The 12,934-nt window shown below is 37.0% G+C and overlaps 1 protein-coding gene across 1 annotated transcript in view; it reads left to right on the top strand.

Moving 5' to 3' along the window:
* Positions 1–12,934, top strand: part of LOC148941059 (uncharacterized) — a 48,046-nt gene that overhangs the window by 22,612 nt on the left and 12,500 nt on the right. The window contains exons 3-5 of the mRNA XM_089105155.1: positions 5,465–5,608; positions 11,386–11,479; positions 12,339–12,518. Of these exons, the coding sequence (XP_088961281.1) occupies positions 5,465–5,608; positions 11,386–11,479; positions 12,339–12,518 (418 nt within the window). The remainder of the gene's footprint in view (positions 1–5,464; positions 5,609–11,385; positions 11,480–12,338; positions 12,519–12,934) is intronic.

The following is a 12,934-nucleotide window of genomic DNA, read 5'->3' as shown; positions in this document are numbered from 1 at the left end:
TAGCGAATCTAAAATCATATCAATTCTTGGTAATTTCATGATGTCTTTTACCGTGACGGCATTTAGCGCTCTAAATTCTATACATAATATCCAGTTGTTATCTTTTTCCGACTATTACTAGTGGAAAACACCAGTCGCTAACACTTTCTTTAATTATACCCTGTTCTTCCATGTCCTTTATTTGGCCGTCCAGCCCTGGTTTTAAATGATAGGGTGTTTTATACGGTGACTTTTTAATTGCAGGGCCCTATCTTGATATTTTGTGCGTGATTAAGTGAGTTAATCCGTAATCCGCTTTTTGTCTTGCAAAAGTCCATCTAAAATGCCAAAGAATATTTTCCACTCGGGTTTTTATGTTTTCCGGTAAATGTTCTAAATCGAGTTGCTGCCAATAGTTTGTTTTTGACACCCCGTACCTCTCTGGTGTTTGAAGTTTCGATAATAAAGATTTCCTGTGGCTTAAATAATTTACGCCAAATTTTTAACTTCTTATAGACTCGATTTTTGAATTTAATGTCTCTTCACTTACACAAGCTCCTTTTCGCTCGGGTTCACTTTATTATTACTTAGATTTGATGGTTTTAAGTATGTGATACCATTTTAAATTTTAATAACTTGATTTTCTACGAAAATCGTGGGGTATTCTCTTAGGGTCTATCCTCCTATCATGGCATCCATTGTTTTAACCTTTCCTTCTTTTGTATTTAATGTCGCTAGAACTTGTGCTGTTGTTCCCCATTGTATTGTGATTTTTCCGTTTATTTTTAGGTTATAATTCGAATCGTCACTCTTTATCTGTTGTTACGCAAATTTGCCTATTAGTTTAATTTGCCTGGTTTCTGGTTATTGTATCAGTTATGGGTTCCCATACGATCCCATATTTCCTGATAGGATCTACTCCTAGAATACAAGGAAATGGTAGCTGCTTACATATTATCACCGTTATTGTTATTTCTTTATCCCCTGTGCTAAATTTTAATTGACATTCCCCCAAAATTGCCAGCTTGTGCTCTGTTACTGATGTCAGAGAATTCTGGCATCTGCTTACGCGATTTTTGACACTAGGAGGAAACCTCTTAAAAGCTTCCATTTAAAATAATCATTTTGATGCACCCATATCGAGTAAATATGGTAAATTTTGAAAACACTTAATTTTAAAACAACGCAAAATCGGTAGACTATTATTATTTGCATTTGCATCACAAAATTCTAAACTATATAGTGGTCTTGGTAAGGAACATCTCTGTCGACCCTTACAGGCTGGTCTCTCCGTTTAAATGCCCACTGTTTGACCAAAAGTTTCTTCAGAGTTGCTATTCTGACCCTGGGTGTTATCAACCGTATGATTTCTAGGCCTAAATTCAAAATCATTATTAGGTGTTTGGCAAGTATTATCTGTTCCATGCCTTCCTAAATTTCTGCCCCCGTACTTTCTGAACTGGTGTCCTGTCTTGTACGTCTGACCTTCTTTAGGTATTCTATGCCATCAATCTGCCACATAGTGGTTTGGTTTGCAACAATAATAGTAATTGAATCATTTCCTATATTGCTTGGTGATTTGCCCTTCCTCATGGGGTCTGTACCTATTTCTATATATTCTAGATTTGCCACCATTTGCTCTATAGTTTTTCTCAGGAGGAGGAGGTGGGTGTCCATAATACTTGGAACTCCAAGTCATTAAGGATCTAATACCATGGGATTGGTCGTCAAATGGGAAGGGGTCAGTCCATTGTGGGAGAGTTTGCTAGGATTATAGCCTGCTCTAAGTTTTCAGGTTCCCGTGATAATATTAGTCTTAATAGCTTTTTTGGTAACCCTTGCGTAAAAGTATGTAATTGTACATTCTGTACTGTCTCGTCATTTCCGCCTTTCTCTAACTGTAAGCATTAAGATCTACAAATTTTGTCTGCATGTTTGCGGATAATGGTTGAGATATTGAATGTCACTACCTCTGTTCTTAGCCTCTCGGACATACTTGTCTCTATGAACCTATTTTTAAAAGATTCAATTAGGGTACTAATGTCCTTGGGCTCTTTTTCCTTAATTGCCTCAAAATGTTTAAGGGTGCTTCCCTTTAATCTGGCTACAACTCATTGCTCTTTGACCTTATCCTCAAACGATTCAGTTAGTTCGTCAAAAATTTTCAATTTTTCGATAAACTCATCTACATCTGAAATTCCCGCGTATTCGGGTATAATTTTTGCAATATCAAGCGACATTGATAGTGAAGTAATTTTTTCCTCTGGTAGAGCTATCTTATTTTTAGTTAATGTTTTTATCTAGCCCTGTCGACCGAGTTTTTCGAGCAGCCACCAGTTGTAGTAACGTGGCTTTTATAGTATTTAGGTGATATAGTGGTAGATGCCTTTATTCTCCCTTTATAGGGGTGATATACTATGACCCTAAGGTAATTAAACTTTGGTAACGTGCCTTAGACTATGACCGGACTAAAGAGGCGTACCACCTGGGTATTTTCGAGGGACTAAATGTAGATTGAAGAGAGGTTGGCTATAAAACAATAACTTTATTCAGTTAACATATACCGATGCAAGATTTGATAATACATATATATTCTATTGGGACTGGTTGTCCCAAGTAGACCACAAGTCTCAGAAAACTATTATAATATATAATAAGATACTTAGACACTTACAATAATTCGACAATATTCCAAGGTATTTCTAATAAGATAATAAACGGGCATAGGTTCGCCCTGCAAGTCAAAGAGTTCTGACCTCAGTCTCAAAATCCTGAGTATATATATATGAAAAACCAACTGCGTCCATCCGGTTCATTGACGCATTTAGCCAGGAAATTGGTTATTGAGCACATTCCCTCAAAGCTTACACATTCCAGGATGTGTATCTTTATCTTAATAAAAAGTGGTATTCCGACACTTTTGTATTTGCGTCTTAATATTTTTACAAAATTCCAAATTGACTTAATTAGAAAGCTTTACCACATATCTAAAAATTTTGTTTGGATGTGTTTGGGGAAATGGTGGGCAAGGAAGGGGTGTTAGTTGCCTTCCAATCACTTTCGAATATTAAAAAGGACACTAGCCGTTCCAATTTCAAATCGAATGAGCCCTTTTCGAAGTTTCTGCGACAACTCCTTCGATACGAAATGCCCTGATATGGAAAAAAATAATACATTATGCCAACATCGTTCTTTACTTAGGCAGCATGATTGCCCTACCTATGACATCCTGTTTAATTAAGCTCACTTCATCAAACGAAAATAACTTGGACGATCAATCCTTTATATTAGAATATTTTTCTGATATACCTTACACAACGGGAGTATATGACACTTGTAACAATGGCATTGTTTCAGCGAGAAACAATAGCTGACATGTTTTCTAGAAGTTCCTCATCGCCCGAAAATTATGATAACGAAATATGTGTACAGCGCTCTGCTTGTGCCCATTGAATGGTTTCATCGAGAAAATATGCATATATTGTTTCGAGAAAAGGTTAAGACTCCTAGAAGTTTTTAGCTGAATACGAGTGAGTAGCACCTTCAATAGCAAATTGGGATAGCGCTGTCTTGGGACAGATAGAGGGAATATGAGGGGTTAGCAGCTTCAATAGTAAATCGGGATGGGGCTGCTTTGGGAGCAATTTAAGCCATACTACTCATTGGATTTTGTTTAAATGTGAATTCCCTTTCTTAACTCTTATTGTTTTTTTTTGCATGGCATTTTTTTTTTCTTTGTTTTTTTCATGTTTTCTTTAGGCTAGGTTTTTTGCTTTTATTCTTTCAACGTTCATGGAAGCTTTTAGGTGTGAATCCGAAGTATCTTGACTTTTATTATTTTTTATTTTGTGTTAAATCGCTTTTATTTCTAAACTTTAAACTGTCTTTAGAAATGGTGCCTGCTAAGGGTCTAGCCAAAGTTTACACTATATTTACGACTAAATGTCAAAGTTGTAACTGAAATTTCATAAAGATATTGGTGATAAAAAAAAAGACAAAAAAACAGTCATATTCAATATCTCTATGCAAATCGGTTATGCAATTCCACTTTATGCAAATAGGTGCGTACAAATTTTTTCAACCCAGTCTCTCTTGAATTTGATCTACTGTGGTTTCTGAGACGGAACAAAGAGAATAGTTCTGGTTTTTTGCTGGCTATCATTATAGTTTTCACAAGAGCGTCTCCGTTGCTTTCGACAATTAGCTTCCTAGATGATTTATTTGCTTGAACATACGCTTCACATACTAAATCATAAGAAATAAATAGATTTAGAAAAAAATTCTTTAGTCTTTAGAATTAAAATCACTAAAAAGCACTAGCAAAAAATCAATAGGCAATAAAAAATCACTAGAAATAGTGTTTAATCACTAGGGGTGGCAACCCTGCTTGACACATCCAGAATAAACGTCGTCGCACAAGCTTTCAAAACAGAGTCATTATATTTCTCTATATTTGTAGAGCTCTAAAAAAATAGAGTTTTACAGAAAATTTAGCATACTTGAGTAATTTAGAGAAATAAATTGCATACTAGAATTCATTGGTTAATGGACAGCGAGAGAGCCATATAAACTAGTGTTTTATTTTCTTCAAACTGCTTTAGGACTTTTCCACTCTGAATATTACTTTGTTCCGTCGATTTGGGTTTCTTTCATTGTCATAAATTTTTTTTTCAGTTCCCAAAAAACTTTAAAGCCTTATTTTAACACAACTTTCCTTTAGTAACAAAATTTTCCATTTATTTAAAGCTGACTTTTCTTATTTAGCCTCTGCAAAACTATTAAATAACTCGACACAATTGATTTCTTGTAATTCCTCGCGTTCTAATTCTTCTCTCTATTCTCTTCGCGTTCTTGCCTTACGGGGGAGTTTATATTGAAGTGTATTTTGTTAAGTTTATTGATTTAATAAATTGATTGATTGATTGATTGATTAAATGCTAGGTCATTTACTCGCTCCTGGCCCATAGTCGGTCTGAGTTACGTCAATATTAATTTAAGTTTCCTAAATGACCGCTCATTACTGGCCTTCGACACTGCAATCGCTAGCAATATTTGATAGGCAACTCCTACGTTTGCGAAGATCCCTTCATCTTTGTATTCTATCACGTCTATAGGTTTCTTTAAAAAATTGTGTCGGTGTTGAATTATTTTTTCACATCTAGGAGTTCAAGGAACAAGTGGAGGGAACTAAATCATCGCAACATGTTTCACCAAGTTTGAGGCAAATCACTTTAATTTCATCAGAAATTCGTGCCATCTTGAAGTAACTCTTCTGTAATAAGCGAAGTTTCCAATTCAAGTCGCTTATACTTGCTGCCCACTGTGCCCGCTACTTTATTTAAAAGAAACTAAATTTCGAAAATTACAAAATGATTATAGCCGTTAGATTATTTATTTAAAATTTTGAACCCCTAAAATTTCTATGCCTGGGGCAAGTGCCCCCCCCCCCCTAAAACTGCCTCTGTTTGAACCATTTATCTTGTAGGATGAACCAGCTGCAAATGGGACAGAAGTGATGAATGAACTTTCACACGTACGCCCTGGAAATAAATTTAAGCCCCACTTTCACTTGTTCAATATAGTGGATGTAAATGGGTTGTTCGAACATCCTTTGTTTACATTCCTTAAGGTAAGGTATTTTCTTTCCTTTTAACAATGGTCATTCAGACACTAAGGAAAAAGACAAATGGCCTGATCCGAGGGATAGACGAGTTCCACATAGAAAAAATTCAATGATCACTACCTAAATTTAGTTTTTGGTATATTAGCCCCCCCCCCTCCCTTCGTCGCTTAAAGTTCATCGGTAAATATCATTCTCGAATTATTATTACAATACTTTTCATATTCAGACATAAGCCTGAATATGATATTGATAACAAACAGATATAAAAAGAATTCAATTTAAGCTAAAGAAAGACCTTGAATTTAAGAAAAGAAACCAGAGCTTATGCTATTAGGGGACTCACTGCTCTCTAGACGCTCGTTCTTAGGCCAATCATTATACATAAAATTGAATATGCGTCTGCCCATCAGTGCTTTATCTATGCCTTACTACAAATCTGATCACCAATAAACTTTAAGAGGCTTATGAGTACACTCTTGTGAAGGTTTTAGATATAATTTTTTTCGCTCTACCCTGAAACTTATTACTTTTGGCGCTGCTTTTTGGTATACACTGTCTTATTGTCTAATAAAATATGTTTCACATATATTTCATATGTTTCACTGTCACATATGTTTCACTGTCTAATAAAAGGATTCGTCCTTATTGGACTGTTGTTTGTACATGCAGGCTGAAATTAGAGACCCTACATCAAAGTCCTTGCCCCGTACATCAAACTAAATCAGTAAATCCAAGTAGCAAAGTAACAAGAGTAACTTGCATAACTCACATCCCTTTCCCCGGGGGCTGATGGGTTTCTCACCCCAGAGGCATACTTATTCGATTTTTGGATTATTTTGAACAAAATGGTTATCTGAAAATTTGACTGGATCTATTTGGGAAAAAGGGGGTCGAGAGAGACTGGTTGCGCTTTGATCCCTTTTGACTCTTAAAAAAAACTAGAAGTTTTAATTTCCAATCTAATGAGCCCCCTCCAAATTTACTTTGACGACTCCTTCCATAAAAACCTTAATGTATACAATGGGCAACTTGCATAAGCTAAACCCCTTACCCTGGGGGTTATGGGGGATTTTCAACCCCTAAGATATAGTTGTTCGAGTTTTGGACTAATTTGAAAAAATGACTATTTAAAAATTATAACTGGATTCATTCGGGGAAAAAATCAAGCAAGGGGTTGGGGATTGTTACCCTCTGATCACTTTCAATTTCTAAAAAGGGTGAAAGAAATTTAGATTTCCAATCGCATGAGCCATCTTCAAATTTTATGCGACCACGCCTTCCATAAAGACTTTATATGCTAACAATGTGTAACCAGCATAATATATAGCCCATTCCCCAAGGGCTGGAGGGGGTTTGTAACCCAAACCATAGTTTTTTGACACTCTGAATATTTTAAACGGAATTTTTCTTCCAAAATTTTGATCCAATACATTTGGGGAAAAGAGGGCGGGGGTGCTAGTTGCCCTCCAATCGCTTTTGACTCTTAAAAAGGAACTAGAACTTTAAGTTTTCAATCAAATATGCTTCCTCCAAAGTTTATATGATCACCAATTCCATAAGAACCCAATACGCCCCTGAGGCATAACCCCGATGTCATTATTATATGATCTTTGAACTTTTTTGAACAAAATCTATATATCAAAACTTAGATCAGATGAAGTTGGGGAAAAGAGGCTGTAGTGGGGAGGGGGAGGGGGAGCTCTTTGCTCTTCAAAAAGTAAAATTAAATAGACTCTTTAAAAGTAAATAGAACTTCCAATTCCAAATTAAATGAGCCTCCTCCCAAGTTTATAAGCCCACCTTTTCCATAAAATCCTTATATGTCCCCGGAGCATCGCTTACAACCTTTGTCTCTGGGCTCTGGGGCTGTATCAACCCCGAAGGCATTGTTATGTAATGTTTGGACTGTTTTGAGCACAATGGCTACCTCAAATTTTTGGTCGGATACATTTGGGGAAAAGAGGGAGTGGGAGGGGGGGGGTTACCCTCTGGTCATTTTTGGCTATTAAAACGGGAAGCTAGAACTTCCAATTTCCAATCAATTGAGCCTCCTCCAAAGTTTGTACGACCATATTCTTCCATAAAACCTTATATGCCCCTGGGAAATAGTCAACAACTTTTTACCACAGGCTTTGCGGGGCTGTATCAACCCCAGAGGCACATGGACTCTTTGGAACAAAATTGCTATCTAAAAATTTCGATCGAATTCATTTGGAGAAAAAGGGCGAAGGGGGGGGGTAGTCACACTTTGATCGCTTTTTACTCTTAAAAGGGAACTAGAGCTTTCAATTTCTAATCAAATGAGTGCCCTCAATAAAAACCTTTTATACCCCCGGGACATCGCTTACAACACCTGCCTCGGGCTCTGGGAAGTTGTGCCGGCCACGAAGTTTCTGTTGTCTGTTTTTTGACAGTTTTGAACAAAATGACTATCTCAAAATTTTTATTGGATACATTTGGGGTAAAAGGCCGTGGGGTAGGCTATTTGCCCTCCTCTGGTCCCTTTTGAATCTTAAAAAAGGAACTAAAACTTCCAATTTTCAATCAAACGAGCTTTTCCGAGGTCTATACGACCACCTTTGCCGTAAAACCTTGTATACCCTTGGGGCATAACTGACGACACTTGCCGCCGGGCCCAAGGGGATTTTGTCGAAGCTGGAGTTTTTGTTATCTGATGTTTGAACTATTTTGAACAAAATGACTGTCTCAAAATTTTGATCGGATGTATCTGGGGAATAAAGGGCGTGGGGGGATCTTGAGCTGTCCTCCGATCCCTTTTGAATCTTAAAAATGGAACTAGAACTTTCAATTTCTAATCAGATGAGCCCCTTCGAAGTTTATGTGACCACCCCTTCCATAAAAACCTTATATGCACCTGAGGCACAAGTTTTAACATATGGCCCGGGCTCAGGCTGTTTTGTTAACCCCGGAGTTTTCGGTATCTGATCTTTGGGCCATTTTGAACAGAATGTCTATCTAAAAATTTTGATCGGATACATTTGGGGAAAAGAGTGCAAGGGGGCAGTTGCCCTCCGATCGCTTTTCACTCTTAAAAAGGACACTAGAACTTTTAATTTCCAATCAAATGAGCCCCTTCTTCAGTTTATAAAACCATCTCTTATATAAAAACCTTATATACCCTCGGGGCATAACTTTCAACAAGTGGCCCCGGGCTCTGGGGGGGGGGGGGCTGTGTTGAACCTAAAGTTTTTGTTATCTGATCTTTGAACTATTTTAAGCAAAATGGCTATCTTAAAATTTTGATTGGATACATTTGGGGAAAAGAATGCGTGTTAGGGAGGGGGTTTAGTTGCCCTCCGATTACTTTTGACTCTTAAAAAGGGAAATGTAAATTTCAATATCCAATCAAATGATCCTCCTCCCAAGTTAATGTGACCCCCCCCCTCCGCTTCCATAAGAACCTTATACTCCCCGGGGCATAGCTTTCAACACGTGCCCCCTGGCTCTTGGGGGTTTTGTCAACCCCAAAGTTTTCGTCATTTGATCTTTGGACTATTTTGAAAAGAATGGCTAACTCAAAATTTTGATCGGATGTATTTGGGGGAAAAACGGCATGGGAGGTCTAGTTGCCCACCAATCACTATTCATTCTTAAAAGGGCATTAGAAATTTCAATGTCCAATCAAATAAGCCCCCTCTGAAGTTTATACGACCACTCCTTCCATAAAACCCTTCTACACCCCCAGGGCATAGCTTTAAACACGTGTTCCCGGGCTCTGGGGGGTATTGTGTCGACCAGGAGTTTTTTTTTACCTGGTCGTTGAACTATTTTAAACACAGTGGCTATGTCAAAAATTTGTATTGGATTTATTTGGGTAAATTCGGGGGGGGGTGGGTTTAGTTGCCTTCCGATCAATTTTCACTCTTAAAAAGGGTACTAGAACTTACAATTTCCAATCAAATGAGCTCCCTATGTAGTTTATACGACCACTCCTTCCATATGAAGTGATTTTAGGCAACAAATTAGTAAGACATTGAAGCCTTGTGGCATTCACTATAGGCAACGCTATACCCTTGCCTTCTGATATGGTGAATGCCTAACAGAGGATGATATTGACCTTTGCGATCTGAACCCCCTAAACGGAGGAAATTAAATAAAAGTGTTAAAAAAGTAGTTATGGGATCTCAGGGATACCCTGATTAATTTGCTTTAAATCATGTATATTTTCGGAATTCCTGTGTTATATCTTTATTTTCTCTATGTCTATATTCACAAAAAGAACAGGAAGGGTTCCGAGCTACACAAAATACGGACTAATAATAAGGCCTATAAAGACCTTGAATGTTAGAAAGACAAACTTTTCCACTTTAGAATATGTACAATCAAGGTCATATCCAGGTTGGGGTGGGGGTACAGGATTTGAGCTCCCCCGCGAAATATTTGTTTGTTTCGTAAAAGAAACATAGTAAAAATGTATATAAAATCTTTTTTCATGTGTTTTTAAAGTTTATTTTTTAAACCTCCACTCTCCCCCCAAAAAGCACACACCCTCGACCAAACACACGGGATACGCCCTTGTGTTTTATTTCCAGATATGTTAAAAGCTTCTATTCAGCACATCAATAGTTTCTCTTCTATATCTTAAGGCCCTTTCAAACGCAAAGGAAAAGCCTAAAAAATTATCGGTAGTGAGGGGAAACTTGTTGTTTCATTCTATGGGAGCTATCGGTTTATGTGCCTATCGTTTTTTTTTAGTTTCTAAAAAAAAACTAAAAAAAACGATAGTTTTTTTTAGTTTCTCTGCGGTACGATCTGTTTTTCGTCTGCCGTCGGGCAAAAACGAGTCAAAATACTAAAACTATAAATCAAAAAGTGGGTAATAAGTTATTAAACACTCGAATGGACGGGGTTTGGTGGTTCTTCTTAGATGAAGCTTTGTTAGATGAACTGCTACAGGTTCTAAATCAGGGACATCTGAACTCGATGGCATGTTATTAAATTGTTTGCCAAATTGTCATCCACACAAAGTGCGCACAATTACATTTTGACACAATTGGTTTTTTTTCATTTTTTTTTCAATGAAAACACCAAAAAAGGTAATTAAAAAATCTAGGATGGGGTTAGAATCTTCGGGAACCAGTCATACCTCCCTCTTCTTTTCGGAATTGGCACTCTTGCTCTCGAAATTACGCACAGAATATTCCACTAGCATTCATTCAGTGAACACCTAGCTTGAAAACGGATATTTTATAGTCTCTGAACAATAAAGAACTGGTTTCTTCAACTAAACGGATTAAGACACAGGTGAAATTTGTTGCGCCATTGACTTTTCTTGAGTAAACATGCTGTGAGCGAATTGATCCGTGTTCATCTTTGGTGCCAAACTAATTGGTATTGAAATAGACTGATATTAGTGGATTATATGGAATATTTTGGATATATATTATGGAATCTTTCTAACATTATTTCAGCTAAATTTTTCATTAAGGCTCTTACCTTACATAAAGATAAGTTACTTTTACTTTTGTCCTCTCCTTAATAGGAAATGCCCGCATTTAAAGAGTTTGATATTACATTAGTTATCTTCAAAAATTATCTACATTGGCCAGTAAAGATACTAAAAGTGTCCAAGGATAGCAAAAAAGAAAGCCATCATATTTGGTATTTTGCTATGGGACACATGATGAATATAGACTTGTTGAAGCCAACTTGGCAGAATATAATCCAAGCGTTAGCCGAACTTCAACAAAACATACTGCAGGTGTAAAGGCTGCATTTGAAGAATTGAAAAATTCACCGATATTTATAAATCCCTTTCCAAGGCATATAATGCATTAACAATTAAGGAATCTAATACAGGAGAATGTGCTTCGTTGATGGATAAAGTCACTTCTACGGAACTTGACCTGGAAAAAAGTAAGCGAGAGTTAATGCAAAATATAACTAAGAAGGTTAATGAAAGGTTTTCGGATGCTGATTCTTTCCGCCAGTCATCCCACGACATTATTTGTCAAATATATGACGCGATTACTCTTGATTATCAACCAAAATTTGAAAAAATTGAACAATCCCTGAAAACTCTTCGCAACCAAATTATAAATCAAGAAGAGAAAATCATGAAAATTGAGATGAAACTAGATTCATTTGAACAAGAAGTGTTGCTTGATTCGCAAAATTTGCATGGTGTTAAGCAGCATTCCGGAACTTACCTCCAATCAACAATCCTGCAAGCTTTCGTAACTAAAATGAACCTGACTAAAATAAATGTTGTCCAGATATGGAATACCTACAGATTCAAAATATCTCCTCCTTTAACCGATGCCTCCCTACATGACAAAGCCACTCAGATTCTTGTTAAATTCGTGAACAGCGATATAGCGAAGAAAGTCTTCAAAGCGATAGCCATGTTAGCTTTAAGTGGAATTTTTCTATCGGAATCATGGACACAAAGGTGACGTGAGGTACTTAGTGCTGCTAAGGAGACATTTGGATATAGATAGTTTTGGCCTGATCGTGGGCAAATTTTGGCAAGGCCTAAATTCTACTGGTCAAATTAAAAGAAATTCCCTAAATACTTCCCAATCAATTAATAGTAAATATATTTCTGATTTAAAGTGGGCTACTAGACGAGATGATCATTTTTCGGTCCTTCAACTCAATACTCAGGGTCTATGCTCATCGATTGATCAGTTGAGGCAGATAGTTTTTGATGGGCGGCCCGATGTTATCGGATTATGTGAGACTTTTCTTAATTCTAGCAATGAAATGCTTTTAGATATACCCGGTTACAAAATGGAGCGACTAAATCGCAGAAGGAAGGCAAAGGGTGGACTAGCAATGTATATTTCTGATATTTTTCCCTATACTGTTCGAAGCGATCTGTCAAGGAATGACGAAGGGGTTTTTGAATCCCAGTTTATTGAAATCAATTTAAGAAATAAGGTTTTGATAATTGGTAATGTTTATAGATCCCCCAGTGGATCCGTCCCTTCTTTTCTTCAGGTCCTTGATGAGGTCTTGGATTTAATAGGCAGACGTCCATGTGAACTTGTAATAATGGGAGACTTTAACTTAAATCTAATTGACATGGCTTCCTCTACTACGATGGATTGTCTCTCTGATATGCTCAATGCTGGGGATCTACCAACAACCTGTATTCCGATACGTGTAACTGATACGTCAGCGTCTTTAATTGATAACATTTTTTCGTCTCTTAATTTGGTTCGGAATTCTGTTGTGGTGAGTGATATTTCAGACTATTTTTCTGTATTTTCCAGTTTTATCCTTGAAAAAATATTGAATAGGGACACCCCAGCATCTGCTTCAGCTTTTTTTAGGTTTGGTTTGAATGGATTGATCCGCATTAGATCC

This window comes from Artemia sp. Qi Xiang Cuo, chromosome 19 (assembly GCF_049724085.1).
Source record: "Artemia sp. Qi Xiang Cuo chromosome 19, ASM4972408v1, whole genome shotgun sequence".
NCBI lineage: Eukaryota > Metazoa > Arthropoda > Branchiopoda > Anostraca > Artemiidae > Artemia > Artemia sp. Qi Xiang Cuo.
Note: the sequence above shows the minus strand (reverse complement) of the source record. Positions and strands in the feature narration are given on the sequence as shown.